The sequence below is a fragment of the Acyrthosiphon pisum genome, chromosome A2 (assembly GCF_005508785.2).
Source record: "Acyrthosiphon pisum isolate AL4f chromosome A2, pea_aphid_22Mar2018_4r6ur, whole genome shotgun sequence".
NCBI lineage: Eukaryota > Metazoa > Arthropoda > Insecta > Hemiptera > Aphididae > Acyrthosiphon > Acyrthosiphon pisum.
Window position 1 is genome coordinate 62,113,562 of NC_042495.1, and position 22,195 is coordinate 62,135,756.

A 22,195-nucleotide genomic window follows, 5' to 3' on the forward strand; every position below is an offset into this window, starting at 1 on the left:
TGTCCTGTGTAGTGTGGCTCGGCGGCTCGTCACTAATATCTCGATTGGTAACAGTGGCGAACGGTGATAATACACCGTTTTATCCATTCTCTGGTAATCAGTGATAACGTCATATTCATTCTGACAAATTCCGTTCTTCCCAAGCCCAACTTACTCCCAACTCCCAAGAGTCAATACGTTAATTACTGGCCACTGCCTAACATTATTCGTTTATCCAAACCGTTAACTTCGAAACCCAATAACAACTAACTTAGAACACGAACGGAGTAGCGTTCTACGGACTCGTAACTCTTAAGCAGAGTTTTTCATTTAGGTTTAGAAGACCCACCTCCAGCTACTGCAACACGCCCTAAAGCCCATTGTTCGGCATTTATTATTAACAATTATCTGTGGTAAGAAAACTTGTCGGTGTTATACATTTTTTTTTTTGCACGCATTTTGAGGCACAGTCAATGTAATTTTAATTTTAAAATTAAATTTTAACTTAAAAAAAACAAAGGCGATCAGTTAAGCTGTACTTTTAGCAGATATGCGCTAGTTACTGGGCTGTGTCGGTTTTTACTTTATGCACTATTTTACTTTTTACTTTTGTGTCTATGCACACCCATTGGTCATAGTACTACTCTGTTTGATATAAGTTATATGTTTAATGTTGACATATCAGTTACGGAGTTTCTCTTTTGTCTTCAATTTAATTAACAATATTTTCTGTGTGTCATTTAGAATTATCTACTTTGATACTGAGGTTTTACTGAAGAATCTTAAGTACCTATTTATACTGATTATGATAACTTTTATTTTCCAAATGTGTTTGTGTTCATACTATTATATCTCATGTGATATATTTCAAATTTGCTTCGATTAGGTTATGTGGTTTTTAATTTACAGAATAAATATTTAATACTATACCTAATTATCCATTAAAATTTTAATTTTATTATTGCAATCATAAAATTATTTATTTTGTTAAAATTGATTATTATTAATAACTTTTTTCCGTTTCCGAACAAATTTACCTACTTGTTTTAACTAAAGTTAAAACCGTAGATTTTAGTCCATATTTATAAATGTTTATACGTTTTCAATTATAATATATTTTATAATTTATTATTGTAGTACTGCTATTATTACTATAACCACTTAACTGCTATTATATTAATATAATCTGTGCTATTACTTTGTAATATACCTTAGGTAAAATGTATGGAATTTTCACATAATTTTAATTGATCATGTAGGTATAGTGGTTAGTGGTTACCATTTAATAGTATAAGTGTGGTACAATAGAAAGGCAGAAAATGAAATTATTGTTTTTAATATTTTATTGAAATTACATTTTAATATCCTACTTAGTGATTACTGCTTTTTATTAAAATTAATTAATGTTTTTTTTTTTTATATAGATTTTATTGTGACTGTTGACAAAAAAAAAAAAAAAAAACAATGACTCTATTAAAAACATTTTGGACACCTATTGTCGTGTATCCAGACGTGAAAACTGGTTGTAAATTTGTAGCAGCATACACGATTGTAAATTCATATATTTATTTTTTTTTTACTAGTACATAAATATTTATTTTGTATTTTTCCAGTATATTAATATTTGTTTTATTATTTTTAGGCCATATCAATTTTCTTGATGGCACTTCTTGTTCATATGCAAAATGGAGGTGAATCGACACAAATGTATAATCCATTTTTTGAAGCTAATTTACGTGGTAAGTAATCTAAAGGCAATACTGTAGATAATAGTTGGAGCTATCCTATCTATAAACTACCCAATATAATTTAAAACATGTTTTCTTATATTTTTAAAAGTCTATGGACATTTTTTATTCAATGTCTTGTCTCTAATAGTTATGATAGGCAAGAATTTTTCATATATAAGTTCCAAAGAGATTTAACGGTACAAAATTAATCATTTTCTTATTTGGTTGATCTGTAAAGTACGACTAAACTAAAAACATATTATTTACTCCGATAAAATTGATAAGATACATCATATTATATAAAATATCATATACTAAATTAAATACACATTTTAAAATAAGTAAAAATTAATAACCTATATTTTTTAATAAAAATATATTATTTACATATAAATAATGCGTATATTTAAAATTATTAATAATTATCAAGTATCTATATGTACTATGTCTAGTAAGTTTGGCCTATAAAGTATAAATGAAGGAACTTATTGCATAATACATTGATGAACTGTATGATTATTAAATAACAGCTCTGATTATAATGAGGTTTCCTACTTAGTTATTCTGTGGGGTGTTGGGAGGATGTATACTGTATATATTACTCCTAATGATAATAAATTATAGTAAGTTTCATCCATCACATTTTTAATTATTTTGTTTTTTGTTTAGAACTTAACTATTATGTGGTGTACACTTTAATATTTTTCGCCTACATGGTGGGTTCATCTTTATTGTTGCTGAAAGGTTTGGAGAACAATCTCCGAGGATTCCTATTACCATGGTTAATTGGTATGGGATTTGTTGTAATTTTTTTGCTGGTTTGGTCTATTTGGCTGCTATATGGATACTATATTTATGTAAGTAATTTATATAATGTCTTTATTTCTAAAATACAATTTTAACATTGTAATCTCTGTTAATAATAATTATATGTTTTAATTAAGTTGCCTTTATGAATATAATTTTGAATTTCAAGTATATTGGTTTTTGAAGATGCAGCACATTTTTTGTTTATTTATATATATCAAATCATGATGTTAGGTGTTAACAAAAATATGAAAATCATTTAGGTACCTTCTAGTTTGATTGTAACTATTTCATTAATTAAATGAAAAATAATATTCATCTCTATTTTTAGTTTTTAAATTTATTTAGTAATAAAGATATAAATTATAATAATTAACAACCATTATCAGACATGAAGCAATAATAAAATAATAAGATAAAAAATTGTTGTTGATCTTCAAGAATGGCAAAATGTATAATTTTATTATTTATTGTTCATTTTTCATATTTCTTTATGATGTAGTCTATTATTAATCTCATTAAATAATATAATAAATGTGAGAAGATAAACACTAATCCAAGACCTAAGTAGTTACTCAGACAAATTACAAAAATTCTTTAATCAGACATAATCAACGTGTTCGAATCATCAATTTTATCATAACCAAATTGCCTGTAACATAATATTATCTATTATTATGATGGCTGCACAATATACTTGGACCAGTGTTTCAGGGCAAGGCTAAAAAGTATAGTTCCTTGTAATAAATTAGGCATTTTAATTTTAACTATAATAAGTATTATTTAACTTTTGTTCATTTTTTATGTTTGTATAAATTTCAAATACATATGCCTATATTATACTAACAATATTTTCTTCAATTATTGGTTTATAAAAATAATCTTTGGAAATATAAATTTAAAGATCTGTATCTCGGTTATAACCTTAAATACTGTACAAAATTATTAATTACATTATTAGAATCATACTTATAACATAACATGTGAGCATTGTAAAATGTTAGTACTACTTGTGCAACGCAGTCCTTCATGTGTAATGAAGTGTTCTGAAAAAGTTTTTGCAGTTAATTAAAATAAAATGAACAAAACATATTTTTGAAATAAAAATATTGTACAAAAAAAAAATTATATTAGTAGGTAGTACATATTATTTGACCTAGACTAAGTATTATACATACCAACAATCGTACCTACATTGTTCAAGCTAGACTGGTCAATTCCATATAGTCCAAACAATATTTAATTTTAGTTACATTGCCTGTTGAAATTAGGTAGTACTATAATGCAAGGATAATGTACACTTTTCCTGATAGTTTACATAATATACCAGGTGATTAATTTAACATAAAACACTTATTATTTAAAAACTTTGTTGTCTTTTAAAATTTATTTTTTTGTACAATGAAGTATAAATTCAGTTTTTAAAAAATATAATTTTTTTATAACTAATAATTTTGTGTTGACTAAATTGTGTATAAAATATTTTCATATACGTTCATAGTTTTTTATATAATGTTTATTTCTTAGAAAAAAATAGCCGAGTATTATGTATTAAATATATTGATGTATTATGTTTAGGCCAATAGCCCTGTCGTAACAGTATTAATAATAATATTTAAATAATTGAATATGTTTCATAATAATTTCACAATTTATGTTGAATACGTAAAAATTTATATTTTTTTTTTTTAGATTCACATAGTGTGCGCTGCTGTGATTTATTGGATTGTGGCTGCTATGCAAGTATGTATGCCAAAACTAAATAAAATACCAATACATAAATTACATAAAATAATCTTTTCTTTAAATATTCTTATGTATTTTATTTTTAGTTTTATTGCTGGTTGTGTGTTTACACTCAATACAGAGTGATCAACGAAATGCAATCTCCAAATATTGAGCTTCTTATATTTTAATAGGTTTTTACGTGCATATTTTATTAATATTCTTATAAAGAAAATGTTTGTATTACGACTATAAAAAAGTATTCTTTTTTTTTTTACATAAACCTAGTTTATTGAAAGTTTTGTATGGTATACTACCGCCGCTGAGAGAGCGCTACTAATTGGCGCATCCAAATGACCAAGCTATGCGTTTTCATACCAGAATTTATCCCACTTTACCACCTAGTTGTGGTAACAACTGTGGCGGCGGCTAGCTTATGGGCAAGTTTAATGGTGAAAATGCGCAAGATCGGATTTGGTCGCCGTCCAGTAGCGCTCTCTCACTGGCGGTAGTATACCTAAAAACCATTTTGTTAAGACTGCCATTAATATGTAAGAATTTAAGTGAAACTGCAGCGTTCTAATTTCATATGGAAATAACTGTTGTAAGAAATGCTATATGAAATTTGATAACTGCCGTTCCCCTTAATTAAATACATCTAATTTGATCATTATTGTAATCCGTCCATATTTATTTTTCATTCAAATTGTGCCTTAAATAAAAATATAAAATTAAGTATTATATATTTTAAGTTAATTAGTAGTTATTTTTTGATAAATACATTCAATCAAATTTTTAGTATTTTTGATAATAAACTATTTATATATAATTTTTTTACTGTTGCCTATTGTGTTCTCTTTTGTTACTCAATATAGTACACAGATGGGGTTGATTAATTTATGTTTCTATCAATAAAATATGATTAATGAAAGCACTTAAACACAGATATTTATATTGATATTATTGATGGTTGGTAGTGAATACGCCATTAGATAGTTCAATTTCAACTACCTTCCATAATTACATCTGGCAACTAGTGTAGATAAAAAATTATTTTCTAATGATATAATAGAGATTTATAATTTATTGTGATATTATACCTGTAATGATGATTGCTTTATTTTTTTCATATGATTAAATTTACAATTTGTTAAATAAAAAGTTAGGTATTTCATATTAAAACAAAAAAAAAGTTCAAGTTCATAATAACTAGATAGATAGAGATTTTCATAATATGATTAACATTTACCCAACGACCACCAACTTGATGTTACAATGGTGAATTTAACATAGCATGTATAGCTAACTGGCCGAGTATTGTAATACAAATTCATTCTGACTACCTGCGGTTTTGTGTGTAGTTTTTAATATTCTATACGGCTGTAACTTTAATTTTTTTTTATTAACCTTAAATGTGGCAATTTTATTATTGTTTATTAAATAACTAAATCTAACACAGAGTAAATATTTTACATTAAAAATGTAAATTTTGCATAATTTTGTAATCTGGCTTATGGATTTATAGATTATACATTTTTTTATAAACGTTTTAAAGAACTTTATTTATGTACAAAACATGAGAAGGGATTTAGGAGCACCCTCAAGGTGGGCAAGTAGCTGTCGCTCTGTAATATAATGTAATATCATAATATACATACTAGACGCAACTAGATAGATATTTTTAGTAGTGCACAAATTGTAAAGATGTCTAGATTTCCTGTATAATTTCACCTTAACACTGTATATATATTAACAATAATATCAAATTTGAGAAACAGTAACAGTAAATACGGTATAATTTTTCGGCCAGTAAATTTTATTTATTTAAATCACTGCTAGTTCAGACTTCTGGATAATGTGGTCCACCTATCTTAATAAGTACCAATACCCTAATCAATAATGCCATTACAATTATTTTTATTTAGTTGTATAGGTACTTTATAACTACTTTTTAACTTTCTAACTGATTTTAACTAGAATAAGAAGCTTTAAAGAGGAAGAATTAGATAGTTAACTTCTTGTTAAATTTGTTTTTTTTTTTTTTTTAAACACCTATGGACGAAAATAGAGGCAGCCTTAGTGGAGAGCTATACCTACTTGGTATTAATTTTTTGTATCGTGTGTTGGCCACAAACACAATATAAACAAATGTACTTACAATGGCAATTTATTCATATTTATTATTATAATAAAGATATGCTGGCTCAACAGTATGCTGCTTAATTATTAATTTTCTTAGTAATGTTATTACCGTTTTAATTTTGTTTAAAATATATTTGTATAATATATAATACATAAGTTTTTACTTTCATTAATTATAGTTATATTTTTCCAATTTCTGTTATAATTTTTATTTTCTAAAAGTTTTCCTATATTCTTTTTAACTTTTCAAAGTTTCTTTTCGTTTGTTAAGTATAAGTTCTTTTTATTTTCAACATAAAAAAATTACCCTTTAGATTCATAGACGCACCAAGCACGTACATCAACAAAGAATGCAGTTTTTAACGAAGGATTATATCTCTCAGGCCACATATCTGAAGACTGAAATATTATTATGCACCTACAATCACCCGTCAAGCTTTATAGAAAAGTTATTAAGTACAAGTGTATTAAGTGACGATAAGGAATTATTTTGATAACATAAGTCTTGAACAGCGCATATGTAAGCTAAACTATAGACGCCTAAGCCAAGTAAGATGATTTTATGTATTAAGTATTTTATATTGTCATCCTTTCACCATTTTATCTCCACACCAAACATATCACCCACTATCGCCGTCCAGCGTCACACACACAAAATAAACAATAAACAGTAATAAACACTTAGTTCTAAGACCATAAAAAAATAATTATTAATGAGTTCCACAACTTTTAAAACAGGTTAAAGAGGTCCAATAGGAATAGTGAGACAGTGAGTGGTAGAAGACTCAGAAATACGACTTTGGTTATCTCTAAATAATAATATATATAATAAAAATTTAAAATATGATAATTAATTTAATAATAATATAGGTATAGTGTTCACGAAAACAGGGAACACTTTATCACTCATTACCCTTTAAATATTATTCAATTCTGTTTGTGGGAAATTCAACTAGACTAAATGGATCATAAATTCCTATAACTTAAAATTTTTTTAACTCATGTATTTTGCGCATGCGCAATAAAACTTCGTTTTTTTCGGAACAAATGCACTTTACCACGCTCAGGTAAATTGAATTTTAGTCTTTTTTTTTTTACTGGTAACCTCTGTTTTTAATATTATTTTGAGTTGATCGATTTTTTCAAAGTAATTATGATCTATCAACTTGTATTCTAAATCCGAAATTGGCGGAAATAGAGCTAGATATAATTTAAAAAAAAAAATTATTAAATTAAATAGATCAAAATTACTCGATCAACCTAAAAATGATATTCAAAATAGGGGTTGTCATCAAAAAAAATTAAGTTTTATTGCGCATGCGCAAAATACATGATTTAAAACAATATTCTAAGCTAGGAATTTATGATCCATTAGTCTTGTTGAATGTCCCACAAACAGAATTGAAAATAATTTACAGGCTAATTAAGTGTTCCCTGTTTCCGTGAACACATTGTATAGTTATAGTTATAAATTATAATATTAGGGCAGTGTTGAATTTTAAACAGGTAAGGATCGGGGGGGATCCGGGATATCATAATATAATTTAAAACTATTGTATTTTTACTACTTTTGTACTTATAATGCTATGTGACAAATATAAATATCTCGGCACCAGCAGCCTAGCTCGCCTTTCCAGAGGCTGAAACACACTAAAATTCAACACTATCTAGATAGGTAGGTATAGTAAGCTGAAAATGTGCGAATGCTGTGTTGCGCCAAAACTAAGTATTTGAAATTAAAACTTATTCAACGTTAAATTGATATTTGTTTATTTATATTAAAATATATTTTATCGATGTATAAATAGCGAAAAATGTTCGTACACTTATCTACAAGATTAGTGGTGTTTTCGCTGTATCGATCCATGTAAATTACAATATTATTATAGTCGGCCGGCGCTCACGTGTTCTCGTTTGCGATGTGGATTAGGCCTACAACAGGGGACACCACAATAAAAAATACGCACCATTCATAATACTTCATGCTTTTAAACAATTACATGGATAATGTGATATAATGTCATTTAACAAGTATAGTGGTGTGGAAACTTACGCGATGCTGCAATCATCCTATAGGTAGGTACGTCGAGTACATTTAAGTAATATATATAACACAAATACTAATAGGATAAAAAAACCTGTATAAGAGGATAATACTCATGACTAAATAGATCTATTTAGTCAATTTTATTAGTCTTTTTTTTATGACTGTCAATTAAACATTATTATATTTGACATTATATTAACATTATTATATTTGTTGGGTAAAAGAGCTTCAAAATTTAATACAAGGCCCCTAATATATTGTTTCAAAGACAGATGAAAAATATTAAAAATCCATAGTCACAATTTTTTTTTTATAAGCATTTAAAGTTAAAATATTGACAAAATACATAAAATTCACGAAAATGTGCAAATTATATTGAGTTAGAAATGCATAAAAACATTTCTATTTAAATCTAAGATTTGAAAATGTAATACATAATTCCTCATAAGTTTATCAAGTATACCTTTATCAAAAAAAAAAAAAAATGTTCACAAGCAAATCAAATTAAATTTTTATGAGCGATCGAAGTTTATATTTTTACAACACTCACTCGATTTATCATGTAGCGATTTTGTTATTTTGTTGTAATTCAAAAACGAATAACAGTAGATACATGAAAATTTCACTGAATATTTATATTCTCATTTTCTATACACCATCATATTTTGACATTTTTTTGACTCTTTTTGAGCTGTTTACAGGCATTGTTAATTTTCAATTATTTTGGATTTTTTTTCTATAATTGTCAATAAAATTGTATATATATTATATTTAAATGTTCGAATATAATTTTTAGATTTTGTCGTTAAGGGGGCTGGAGCGTAAATGCGTAATCCATTCTAAGGAGCAAGAACTAGGCATTTTATATTTCAGTTAATATGGGTCTTGTGCGAATGTGTTGAAACTTGAAAGTAAATGATCATTAGGGTGTGTAATTCGTAGTACCGATCACGTTGTATAGGGGCATCATAGTGACCGGTATGTATGTCTGTAATTTTACCTACGCGCATGCACAAGTCACCAAATATTATTTTATAAAATTACAAACATTTTTTTTTTTTTAAATACTGCCAGTTACTTCAATCACTATGCTCGTAGAATATTCCGATTTAAATTTTGAAAGCATATTTGAATTCTCCTCTAAATTTTCTATGCTTTAACTGTCGTACATTTTTGATATTCTATATAAATGTAATTAAATTTGAATTATGAAGATGATCTATTTTTACTCTTTTTGTTAATACATTTCTAAGCAAAAAAAAAAAAAATCAGAAAAATAAAATTGTCAAAGCATACATAATTTAGTGACAATTCAAATATGCTTTCAAAATTAATATCAGAACATTATATTGGGCGTAGTGATCGAGTCGTGAGCTATGTTTTCGATCGAAAATGAATCGCGCTCCAGGGGGGTCGATTCTTGAAACTCGTTATAGCAATGTCGTGCACGACAAATCACGTTTGTCACATGAAATATGTTTTTGTGTATTCTCCAATGTGAATACGAAAAAATTATACGAAAAAGTTGTGTGAAAAAATCTCGTGAGGGATGTGTGCCGTGACATTTTCATATCACTCGACTTTAATTATCATCATCGTGTATCTTCACCCAAATTGCTAATTAGTACTAACATACTTTGTTGAAGTTTATGTTTAAAAATGGATAATTTCAACGATCTTGAAGCTTTATATATTTTAAATATGATCGATGAAGAAGCGGCAATAACCCAAGACATGGGTTTACAGTTAAGTATGACCCATTTACACAATGTGATCGATTATTTAAAACAAAAATATAGATCAACCAAAGACTTAGTTCGACAGTTAATAGCTTCAATTACACCTTACATTGAACCAGAAAGAAGATCTACATCTATAAAACTCTCCGAAAAGGTAATAATAAAAAGTTGTAAATAAATGTAAAACAGCCTACGATGTTCACCTAACTTAAATACATATAAAGGAACTTAATACATTAGGAACAATATGTCAACTAACTATGTCAGTATTACACTGGACTATGATATTTAACTAAATAAATTGTGTTTTTGTGGTACTCAATACTCAATACCACAGTGTACAGTACTTGGACTGTTATTATTTATACATAATTTATATTAATGGCCTTCTCCGTCAGTACACAGGGGAAATTAATCGGCTTTGCAGCCAATATGGTTATTTTAGAAACAAATCAAAACTTAAATGATTTATATAAAATGGCAGAGAATAATTTTGCTACAGTTAAAAATTGGCTGCACAATTGCTCTTAAAAAAGTCAACATGGAAAAAACAAAATATTTTCACTTTAAAATAAAAAAAATATTTAGATATCGGACAAAAAATTATTGTTCATTAGAGTGTCCCTTATTTAACAATAGATCATAGAACAATAGTCATAGTTATTCTACCGGACTTAATAAAATTTATCTAACTCTAAAGTCATTGTTCCTAAAATGAGAACAGTTTTTAGACAACAATGTCTTAAATACAAGCTTATATACTTATACAGTTAAACAGATTTAGATATAAATAATTTTAAAAATATCTCTATACAAATTATACTAATACTTTATTTTAATTAATTTAATTAAATTGAACTGACGAATCAAATTCTAATAAAGTTAAAATTTGTACCTATCTAACAATAATATTACCTTGTGGAAGTCTCTCCTCTAGCACAGCTATTGTCTTTTGACTAGTTTTGAGATCAATCAGTTGTTAAATTTATTTATTTATACATAATATTTTTATAGGTGTTTTTAGCATTAAACTTTTTCACAACGGGATGCTATCAAACATCAATTGGTAATAATAAGTATGTGGCTGTATCACAACCAGCTACTGTTTCCAGACATATTAATTGTGTGGTTGAGGCACTTAACCACCCTTCAATATTAAATAAATGGGTTAAATTCCCTAATAATATGCAAATGATCAAGTAAATTAGGAATGAGTAAAACAAATTATTATATAAAACCTTAATGACAATTTTCAATAGAAATTTTCTTTTGCCTACCAATCTCAGGATTTTACTTCTTTATTTGTTTAGATTTTTTATTAACACTTCGTTTCCGGGAGTTGTGGGCTGCATTGATTGCACACATATTTCAATTGTACCTCCTAACAACCAGAATGCAGAAATACCTGAGTATATTTATGTAAACAGAAAAGGTTACCATCCATTAAATGTACAATTGGTAAATACGTTAAGATTTATTATGTAACTTTTTAGTAAATAGTAATTGAAATCAGGCACGTAGCCGAGACCCCATGGACCTTCTGGATATCCGATATATGCTTGATTGAAATAACTTACTAGCACACCTAGTTAAATTCTAATTAATAGTTAATACTTATTTTTTAGGCAGTCCCTTAAAGTAGGTATAGGTAATTTTGGTGTGGGCCTTTCTATCTCAATAGTACTTTTTTTCATTAAAATTCAGTGAACCGAAAGGCTTTAAAAATAGTTTTTCAATTGCACATTCACAGACTGTATTCATTATTTGTTATTAATCAGTTTTAAAAAAAATGTTAATTTAAAAACAAATAATACGCACGTCTAAATGATAAAAATACGAGGCGGAATAACGTGCGAATTGATAGCGACTGATTAGTCTCTAGTCTCTACTGAGCCTGTCCGTCTGTCTGTCGCCCCGAAAGTGAAATCTCGTACTTTTTTTTTGTAAATCAGTAACCAATTTTAAATAATATGTAACGTAAAATTTGGAATTTCTAACTCAAAATTTCACCCCTTGAATTGATAGATTAGTATTAGTGAAATTAAAAATTTTTTTTCGGTCAGCCCAGCACCCCTAACACTGAACCATATTAAAACCAAAATTAATGATTTTAGTTATTTTTTTGTAATTTAAATACATAGGTATAAATATAAAAAAAATATAAATATAAATATTAAGTAATTTAAATTAAATTATTATTTGTGGTTAAATATACTATTCTACATTAAAAAAAACAAAAATTAATTTTGTTTTGAAAGAATATAAGGCGAATATTATATTTTATTATTTTTAATATATGACCATATAACAACAATTAACTATAATATGGATTTAAGTTATTAATTATATCTGTATTATTTTTGGGGTTTTATTGATCAAATAATATTGGGATTGTGTATATAGCTAGAATTGTGTGGTGGCTTTCATATAAATTTCAATTTATTGCATTTGTGCAAGCAATACAATATGTATGATTTAGTAAGTATATTTATAATAATATGTGTTATACACTTATTAAGTATGATCATGTGATTGGATCAATTGATGCATGTAATGTGGCCATTTGTTTTATTGTATTATTTATAGCATAGTACCTATTTCTGCAGTATTTCACATGGTAAAGTGGTAGAAACTCATTTTTTTTTTTAAATTTAAATCAATAACCATACATCATTCATTTTTTAAATGTAAAATAATGTTTATAGACAATATTACATCGTTATAATTTTATATAGACGTTAAAATTGTTTAAAACAAATATTTCCATGAACGTTATACTATCTATATACATTATTATAGGTACGTTAATACTTTTTCATATTTTAATGACTGTTTGTCGTGTAACTTATGTGTAATATGGACATATTCGCTGTTGAATGTTTTATTAATTTCAATCAATCGCCAATTTAAAGAAACTGACAAATGAAGACAAATATTGTATCTTTATAAATGATTAGTGTATATTAGATGGGATACAACATACAAATCTTTTTTACTTTTAATTCTAAAATGTTGTTTTTAAATCAAATCGTATTCGTCTATTCTCTAAAAATGTTTGTTAGTAATTTTATTTATTTCAGATCTTAAAATGTCTCACATATACCGTGTTAACACCATACTACCATCATCTTTCAATAAAATATCACCACTCATCACGCAAATGCAGTGTTTAAACCTTTTTTTTCAGGTCAAATTATAAATGTGGTCACCTATGTTTTGAGTAACTTCCTATATATTTAATATTATATTCTTCCTAGTTCTTACTTAAATAATTTTAGGTACACAGCAGTGATGAAATATATTACTTCAAATCTACAGAATACAATTTTAAATCACGTATTGGTAGTTAATAGTTATTCCAGCGAACAATTTTAACGAAATGCGTTAAAAACCACACCATATGATCCATGACTCGTGACGTGTAATTCATTTAAACAAAAATCAAATCTGTGTAGGTACTATATAGCCACTAGAGATGAGTGGTAATGACGTGAAAAAAATAGTTATGAATATTTGGAATAACCAATGAAAAAATGGTTCTGTGGCAATGCAAAACGATGAATGTATTAATTTTACAATATAATTATGTGTTTTACTATTTTATTTATTATTATTTTTCTTTGAGTCTGTCATCACCTGTTGGCTGTTGGGATAGTAAAAATGCTTCAATTTTCATCAACAGCATCTTTTCTGATAGGTAGGAAAAGGAATCAAGTTGGTACTTTGGTGGGGTAAAAACTAAAAAGTCAAATTAATTTTTTACGAGAATTTGAAGTTAGACATTGGATATATTCACCCGTAAATTAACAAATTCTCATAAAACGATTTTCTTATTTTGTCGATATTCAAAAATTATTAACCTTAGATACATGACATTTTTTTTAAATGTTTATTTCATCATCTTTCTATACATGATAAAACTTTCAAAAAATATTTAAATAAAAGGATACTATTTTTAAATTCTGAGTTGAGCAGTAAATACATTGGTTTTACAAATTCAGTAAAAATTGTATTTGTTATAGAGTTACACCATAGGCGTGTCTACAGGTGCCTGTTATACACAGATATGACTTGCGAAATTTGATCCAACTTAGGTGCATTATAAATTGCGGTGCATAATATAAACATTGTTATCTAAGTTTCTGATTTTGTATTAAGTATTTTGATTTTCAACACGTAAAAAAAACATTTATAAAACTCATATTCTCAAACCTTAATCTAAATTTTTTTTTTGGAGGCGGTGGGGGAAGTAATCCCCTCCACTGGATATCTCAATGTTGTGCATGACCTATGGATGAGATCTCGACACGCTTATAAGTTACGCCATTAAACAAAATCGATTTTGCGTGAAAATTCCCGTTTTTCCTTAGTAATGGTATTTGTTTTTCCTGACGCTTTTGAAAATTATTGAGACTTTTGATCTCCCCAATGCACCAACTATTTTTAACAAGTTAATGCCCACCTTTAAGCATAACCTTCAAATAATTTTTTCTCGTTTTTTCGTCATAAAAAATGAATACAATCTTGTATTAGTACCAGTGTCGCATCTAGACATTTTGCGCCCCAGTGCAAATAAAAATTGGCACCCCCTAAGCTCCGGTGAAAAAAAAATTGCTTCCCCCTTTGGGGGCCTACCCACGGAAAATATGGGAAATAGATCCTCAATAAACTTTTAGATTTTGAGCACAGAAAAGAATATTTGTTTTACAATGTGTGCTTTTTCAAAAAATATTCTTTAGTAATTGCTTGATCCTCTCTCCGCAAAGATACATTTGAATTTATGTCACCTAAACCTTGCTTATAATTCATCATATAAATTGTTTTTTTTAACATATTTAAGTATGTTGTAGGTATTTCATGAATAAATAAAATTATATAAAACTATGCAAATTAATATTAATTAAAAAAACGTCAAACAACATAATACTAATATACTTAATATTTAATAGGTACTGTTATTAAAATAATTAAAATTATACAATTTTAATAATTCACAAGTAAACATATTTCTGGCCACAACATTTTGGCGCCCCTAAAATACTGGCGCCCGGGGCAGTTGTACCCAGCCCCCCCCCCTAAATGCGGCCCTGATTAGTACCTAAATAGTTTTGAAGATCAGTGTTCTGCTTCCTTATATACTTTTACATATGTATACCTACCTAAATTCTGTTCCTAATTTTTACGCTTTTGAAATCTTCTTTTAGATTCTAAAATGCTATGAATGTATTGATTTTACAATGATGTGTGTTTTTTTAATTTTTGTGTGTTATCAGTCGTTTGGGGAAGTAAAACTGCTTCAATTTTTAACTTCAGTATCTAGTTCGATGGCAAAGTGAATCTAGTTGATAGTTGATACATCGGGGAGGTCAAAATTCTCAGTAGTTTTTAAAGGCACCGGGAAAAACATACGACAAATTAAGAAAAAACGGGAATTTTTTTACGGAAAATCGGTTTTAATAGATTTTGGTTTTTAGTGTATAAAAAAATACTGTAATAATCTGTCGTACCTAACACCGAACAGCTGTTTTTTATAAATACTGTGGTAATATTGATGTATTAGTATATTGATAAATTGTTAAAACTTAAAATTATTATATTATTGCTATTATAGTACTATCGTTTCTATATGTTTGGCAATTTATTATAATAGTCGGCGGTTTTTAATAATGAAAAAATCATTGACAACGAGTGATTTGTGAAAACAAATAACTAATAAGCAAACAATAACAATTTACCATGGTATACCGATTGAGCCAACTGAAAATCAATCAACTTTTTAAGAACTGAGAAGCTGCCTTGGAATACGTAATGTAGGTACTTCAAGGAGCTTTTCGGAAAATTGAAATAAAAATAAATCGATTGGTTAAAATTAAACTTCAAAGATAGCAGCACATATTTAATCTAAGGTATTTTACGGTCATTTAATCAGGTTTAGGCTCGTGTATCATTAATAAGGGGCAAAATTTAGGCAATATGCAACTGAGGTGTTTCTATGCAAAACGTGTTATTTCCAAAAACTGTTTTTTCAGGAATAGTGGTTTTCTGTTACAAACGAACCGGACAAGTTAGGACTTATGGGTAACTTTTAAAAATTAAATATTTATTTTTAGAAAAGGAAACTGTTTGAGAAATAAAAATATTAAATTATTTGATTATTTTTTTTTAAGTTTTTTGTATTGATTTTCTGCAAAACGTGTCATTTCCGGAAATAATACGTTTTGAAAAAAAATCTGGTTATAGTTCGTTTTGTAGTTTTATTCAAACGTATTATTACTATTTATTCGGTAGATTTAAAAATATACAATAATTTTTCTATACTTTACATCAAGACGTAACAGTTTGAATATGTTTTTAGATAATACCAATAAGCACATGGGAAATATTTATTTATATTAAACTCAATAAAACAATAAAACAACCTTGTTACATTTAAAATTTAGTATATGATTATAGATGGTTCTTCATGAGATCATACTAGATACCTATATAATAATGTATGATAATAAAAATATATAAATATAATAATATATATGCCTACCATGTATTAAAAAAAAAATTTAAGAATTAATGAGTATTCTTCACTTTAATTCTTCACAAAATGCAATGAATCATGATAACAATTAACAACTAAATTATATAATAAGCACGTGGAAAATATTTATTTTTATTAAACTCAGTATAACAATGAAACAGCTTTGTTAAATTTAAAATTTAGTATATGAACATTGAACATACAAGGTTCTTTATGAGATCATACTAAATAGGTATATATTATTGTATATTATCCGCCATAAGCTTGGCTCGCTTAGATTGCAACATAGCTTCTTATAGTTCAAATATTTTTTTATAACTTAGGAATTAGTAGGTAATATTCATGACAAATTAATATAATTACATTTTAAAGTACCTATCTATATTATTTTTGTCATGGAAATTGGAAATAATCCAAAATATGGTATTATGAATTTTAATTTTAATGATAACACAGCTATTATTAGTAATATCCACGATCACGGTCTTAGAAGATATATCTTCTAAGACCGTGTCCACGATTAAAGATATAATATTCCAAAACCTAGTCAAATACATGGTATTCAGATACCTATGCCATATGCATTTGTGGGCGACGAAGCCTTTGGGTTGTCGACAAATATGTTAAGACCATATGCAGGAAAATGCTTACCAGTCAATAAAAGGATTTTTAATTATCGACTTTCACGTGCACGATGCCATGTAGAGTGTGCGTTTGGAATTTTATCCAATAAATGGAGGATATTTCACCGCCCAATGGATGTTGATGTAGAATTAGCAATTGATATTGTAAAATGTTGTTGCGTTTTGCACAATTTCGTTCGCACACGTGATGGGTATGATTTTGAAGATTCTATAACAGTAACCGGTATGGAAGACATCGAACTAGATACTAACTTCAACGTAAATGGATCTATTAACAGATATCGGGATGCACTGGCAAATTATTTCAGTAGTGAATTAGGACAAGTGGCATGGCAGAATGAAAAAATTTAAAATATTATATACCTATGTTTATTTTTATAGTTAATAGTAATATACATAATTAATTAATAATATCATATAAAAATAAATTAAGTAATCAGATGATACTCACTAATTATTTTTTGTTCTGTTTGAGTTTTTTCACTAAAATTTTCAAATATAATAGTTGCAACTTCCATCCATCCATCATTTTTCTTGTTCCTGTCTCTATATAACTCGTCACTTATATCCCATAAAACTGGACGTCTTTCTATTTCAGTTATTAACAGTTCTACATCCATTTTAAACTAAATTTTTAATCTAACAAACAGACAAAATGAAATTGAACGATTTTTACGATTTCTACGATTAACGCGCGTCAAAACAGCGTTCATGTGACCGAGTCGATAATATCTAATAATAAACTACGACGTCCGATAAGCGCTATTGCCTATTTACATCCGTCGCAGCATGTATCGGACGTCGTCGACGTCGACCGGACGGTAAATCCGACGGACGTCAAGTGTGTGACCATGTTGCTAAGTAATCACATAATTCAACAACGGACGTTATGACGTCCGTCGTATCGTACGTCAGTAAAACGTTCGTGTGACCGAGGCCTAACGTACGGCGGTAAAATCACAGATAACAAAACTTAAAGCTTATCTATCCAACCAGTACCATATTATAACAATGATGGTAATAATACTTATTAAATTATACGATGATTAGGTATACACATCGATGTTGACATGATACCGGACTCAGTTATAATAATAGTATGGTCTTTGATTACAAACTATAAAAACAATAATAATTATTCTATTCTTGCAACATATTACATAGATAACAATATCTACGTGTTACGCTTTAGTGTATTAATAGTTTAGATTATCTTGCGGGTCGCGAGAAAAGTGAAAACTAAAATTTTTATTATTTTTTTTTTATAATATAGAAGATATTATCAAAAATGCTTTGGTATATTATATATGGGCCCCTCACATAAAGCCGCAGACTATGCAGCGGCATACCCTGCATACCCTGTACCCTTTATTATTGATACCTATTATAGGTCAATTTTTTTTTAATACTATAGAATCTATAGTACCTATAGATAAGTATACCTATAATATGTCTAATACTTAGACTGACAAACCGTCTCCGCTCAGAATCGTTTTTCTTATACGGTGATATTATATCATTGAATTCAAATTTAATACTATCCATTATACAGTGACCCACTTGTAACCTACTGTACAGCAGAGCGACATCCTGCACTTACCCACCTTTTTTAAATTTGTGTCTGTCATCACCTTTTAGGACAGTAAAAATGCTTGGAGTATCTTCAACATCATCTTTCTAATAAGAAAGTTCTGATTAGGATAACTAGATAGGAATCTAATTGGTACATTGGGGGGGGGGGGGGGGGGGGGTCAAAAGTAAAAAATTCTCAGTAATTTTCAAAACGACCGGGAAAAAAAATTAAAATTTTTTACGCAAAAGGTTTTCGACAAGATTGATTTTGATTTTTGGTGTAACTCCAAAACAAATTAACGTAGATACATGACATTTTCACTGAATGTTTAGATTAAGATTTTCTTTACACCGCAACATTTTCAAAATATTTTGACTTGTTTTGAGCTGTTTACCGACAATATTTAAGTTTCTAATTTTTTTTTATATAAATGTCAATATAAATATGTATTTGTTGGATCAAAAAGTGTGAAAATTTAATACAATGCTCCTGATATATTTTTACCATAGCAGTTGAAAATTAATTACATACGCTCAATTTTTTTTTATAAGCATTTAAACTTCGAATTTCGACAATATGTATCAAATTTAAAATTTAAAAATGTATAAAATGTTCAATTTGTATAACAAAAGATTGAAAATTTAAAATAAGATTCCCCGTAAGTAGGTTATTCTGTAACCAAAATATATAAAAACACATTGTTTTAGTTATTTTATGTCAAATTTGGACGAAATTATATACCTGTTTAAACGAAGAAGAACGATTTTAGTTTTGTGTTATATTTTAAAAATATTATTCGTGACTAACTTCTAAAGTATATATTTATACACAAATATAATTACAAACTATAATAATTATAATTAAACTAAACCGGCAACCTGCTACCATATTAATAATAACAATATGAATATAATATAAAATATCCTATATTCCTATGACGAACCGTCTCCGCTCAGAATCGTTTTTCATATACAATGATAATTTTATAGGTATACAATGCAATTCAAATTTAACAGTTAACTACATCAATTACAGTCACCCACTTATAACCTACTGTATAGCAGAGTGACATCCACTTGAAAGCTTTTTTAAATTTTTATCATTTTTGTTTTAAAATATTAATTTTATGGCACTGGTAAAAAATTGTTTAGTGAAGAGTACGTCATAAAAATAACAAGAACTTTGAGTTAACAATTTTACGCAGTTAGGGCCAGTTGCACCGTCTCTGATTAAAGTTAACCGGAGTTTAATTGGCCGAATTTGCTCGGTTAAATATCTGTTATCAGCTGATTAAGCTTAATCGAAGTTTAACCGTAGACGGTGCAACTGGCCCTTAGGTACCTAAAACGCAATTAAACATGACAATCTTGAACACAATTGTCTCGCCAGTGGTTCAAACACATTCACCTAATATCATGTATTCAATGGGACAATATTACCTATATTATTCAATCTTGAGAATAATAATTGACCAAAAACTTAATGCAATCAACACATATTATATTCGTGGCACATCCTATTTCGAATTTCGAGTCTAAATTTTCGGGGCGATCATTTGTGCTTCGTTACTGTATGTTAATGATTTGTATCCCTTCTTTAGTGTTCCAGCCCTTAAAAAGTTATTCACATTTCGTACAGAAGGGTCGGCAGTGCTGGAGACATATAGGTAATATAGCCATATGGGTGTATGGCGTACGGTGTACTTATATTATTATTATATGTTCTTATGTCTTATTAGTTATTACAATACTTATCTTTATTAATGGAGAGGAACAAATTACAATTTATTCAGTTGAGGTGGGGGACTGCCTCTCAACATATTATATGTCGATACACGATGTAGATATCGATTTAATATTTTAGTTTTTAAATAAATATTATTTTTTCATTAAGTAGGTATATATTTTATTAAAATTAAGAAAATTTGATCCCGGCTGTTTTAAGGAGTTCAATATAGGCAATTTTCCAAGATTAACCGTGCGACGTTTGAATTTGTGCATAGTAACTGATTCAAGGTCAACCGTCACTTTCCGTGATATTAAAATGTGTTTATTTATGTTTATTGAATTTATTGTTTTAATGATAATGTGTTTTTTTGTCTATTGAGACACTTTTTATATAGCTGAAAAAATGCTTTAATATTCAATATTGAGGGTTGTTTCTACATTGATTAACTTATTATTGCACGTTTCCCCAAATCCGTATTCTCGAATGACAATTTTCCAGTAAGATCATTTCATGATAGCCAAAATCCCAAATCCGTTTCTCAAAAGCCATATTCCCGAACAATTTTCAAAACCAGATAAAGGCAATCATTTTAAAATTCTCAACGTACAAAAGAGAAGACTTTTTTTGCGAATAATACAATAACGTTACACCAAAATGTTATTAAATTGAATTACTAATAAGTATTATCATTACATTTAGCATTGTTATATTCTGTGGTATTAATCATAATAATTTTTTAAGCTAATACATTTTTAGGTTTCTAAAAATAAGTTTAGAATAATATCTCCTCCCGTCCGTTAGTTCCAATAATTAGTAATAATATATATAGTTACGATTGTTGATGTTAATATATTTATTTATTGTCCGTAGTGGTATTGTTGGTACATACTTAGGTATTTAGAATTATTCATAATTATAACTATCTGAAATCTGAATAACTTAGATTTGCCCTTGTGCAGTGAAAAAATAATATACTTACTATAAATTCTGTTTTTTATATCACATCGTAAAAAAAAATTTACAATTTTGTGTCACCTTATCAGTTTTCAGTCCTCCTTATCACCCTCCAAGACTGCTATATAAAATGCAAATAAATGCAATAAAATGCTATACAAATTAAGTATTATCTAAATGAGCGGGGATGGGGGCGTGCCCCCCTCCCTGCGGGCAGCCTTGCAGACTTTACCTTACTTGTTTTATATTGATTTTATTAATTTATTGTAGGTATTAAGAATTTTCATTTTTTTTTAACATTTTACAAAACGATGATAGTTTATTGCTAAAGTAGGTAGGTAAAATAGATATTACATATAGGGCATAGTAAAACTGTGCGGCCTAAAATATCATTTTTGACAGTTGGCAGTTATATATCTTATGAGTTATGATATATAGCCATATATATAGGTATAAAGGGGCAAGGGAGCAAATATAGAGTATAGACTATTAAAAATAATACCTTTTACCTATAAAATAATGAATAAGTAAATAAATTAATAACACAACACGTCGTGTACTTAAACTTAATATAATAATATTGATAAATTAATAA

At 27.8% G+C, this 22,195-nt stretch overlaps 1 protein-coding gene across 1 annotated transcript; it reads left to right on the plus strand.

Moving 5' to 3' along the window:
* On the plus strand, positions 1–4,992 carry LOC100167550. The gene is made up of 6 exons (XM_001945720.5): positions 1–392; positions 1,404–1,530; positions 1,622–1,718; positions 2,379–2,566; positions 4,209–4,259; positions 4,349–4,992. The coding sequence occupies exons 2-6, from the start codon at positions 1,444–1,446 to the stop codon at positions 4,430–4,432; spliced, it is 507 nt and encodes a 168-aa protein (XP_001945755.1). The 5' UTR covers positions 1–392; positions 1,404–1,443; the 3' UTR covers positions 4,433–4,992.
* The last annotated feature ends 17,203 nt before the right edge of the window (positions 4,993–22,195 follow it).

Bases quoted from the DNA above. Each gene is read 5' to 3' on its own strand.
- LOC100167550 (XM_001945720.5), top strand. From the start codon at position 1,444: ATGACTCTATTAAAAACATTTTGGACACCTATTGTCGTGTATCCAGAC. The intron at 2,567-4,208 runs GTAAGTAATTTA...TTTTTTTTTTAG, and splicing joins TATATGGATACTATATTTAT to ATTCACATAGTGTGCGCTGC. The intron at 4,260-4,348 runs GTATGTATGCCA...TTTTATTTTTAG, and splicing joins GGATTGTGGCTGCTATGCAA to TTTTATTGCTGGTTGTGTGT.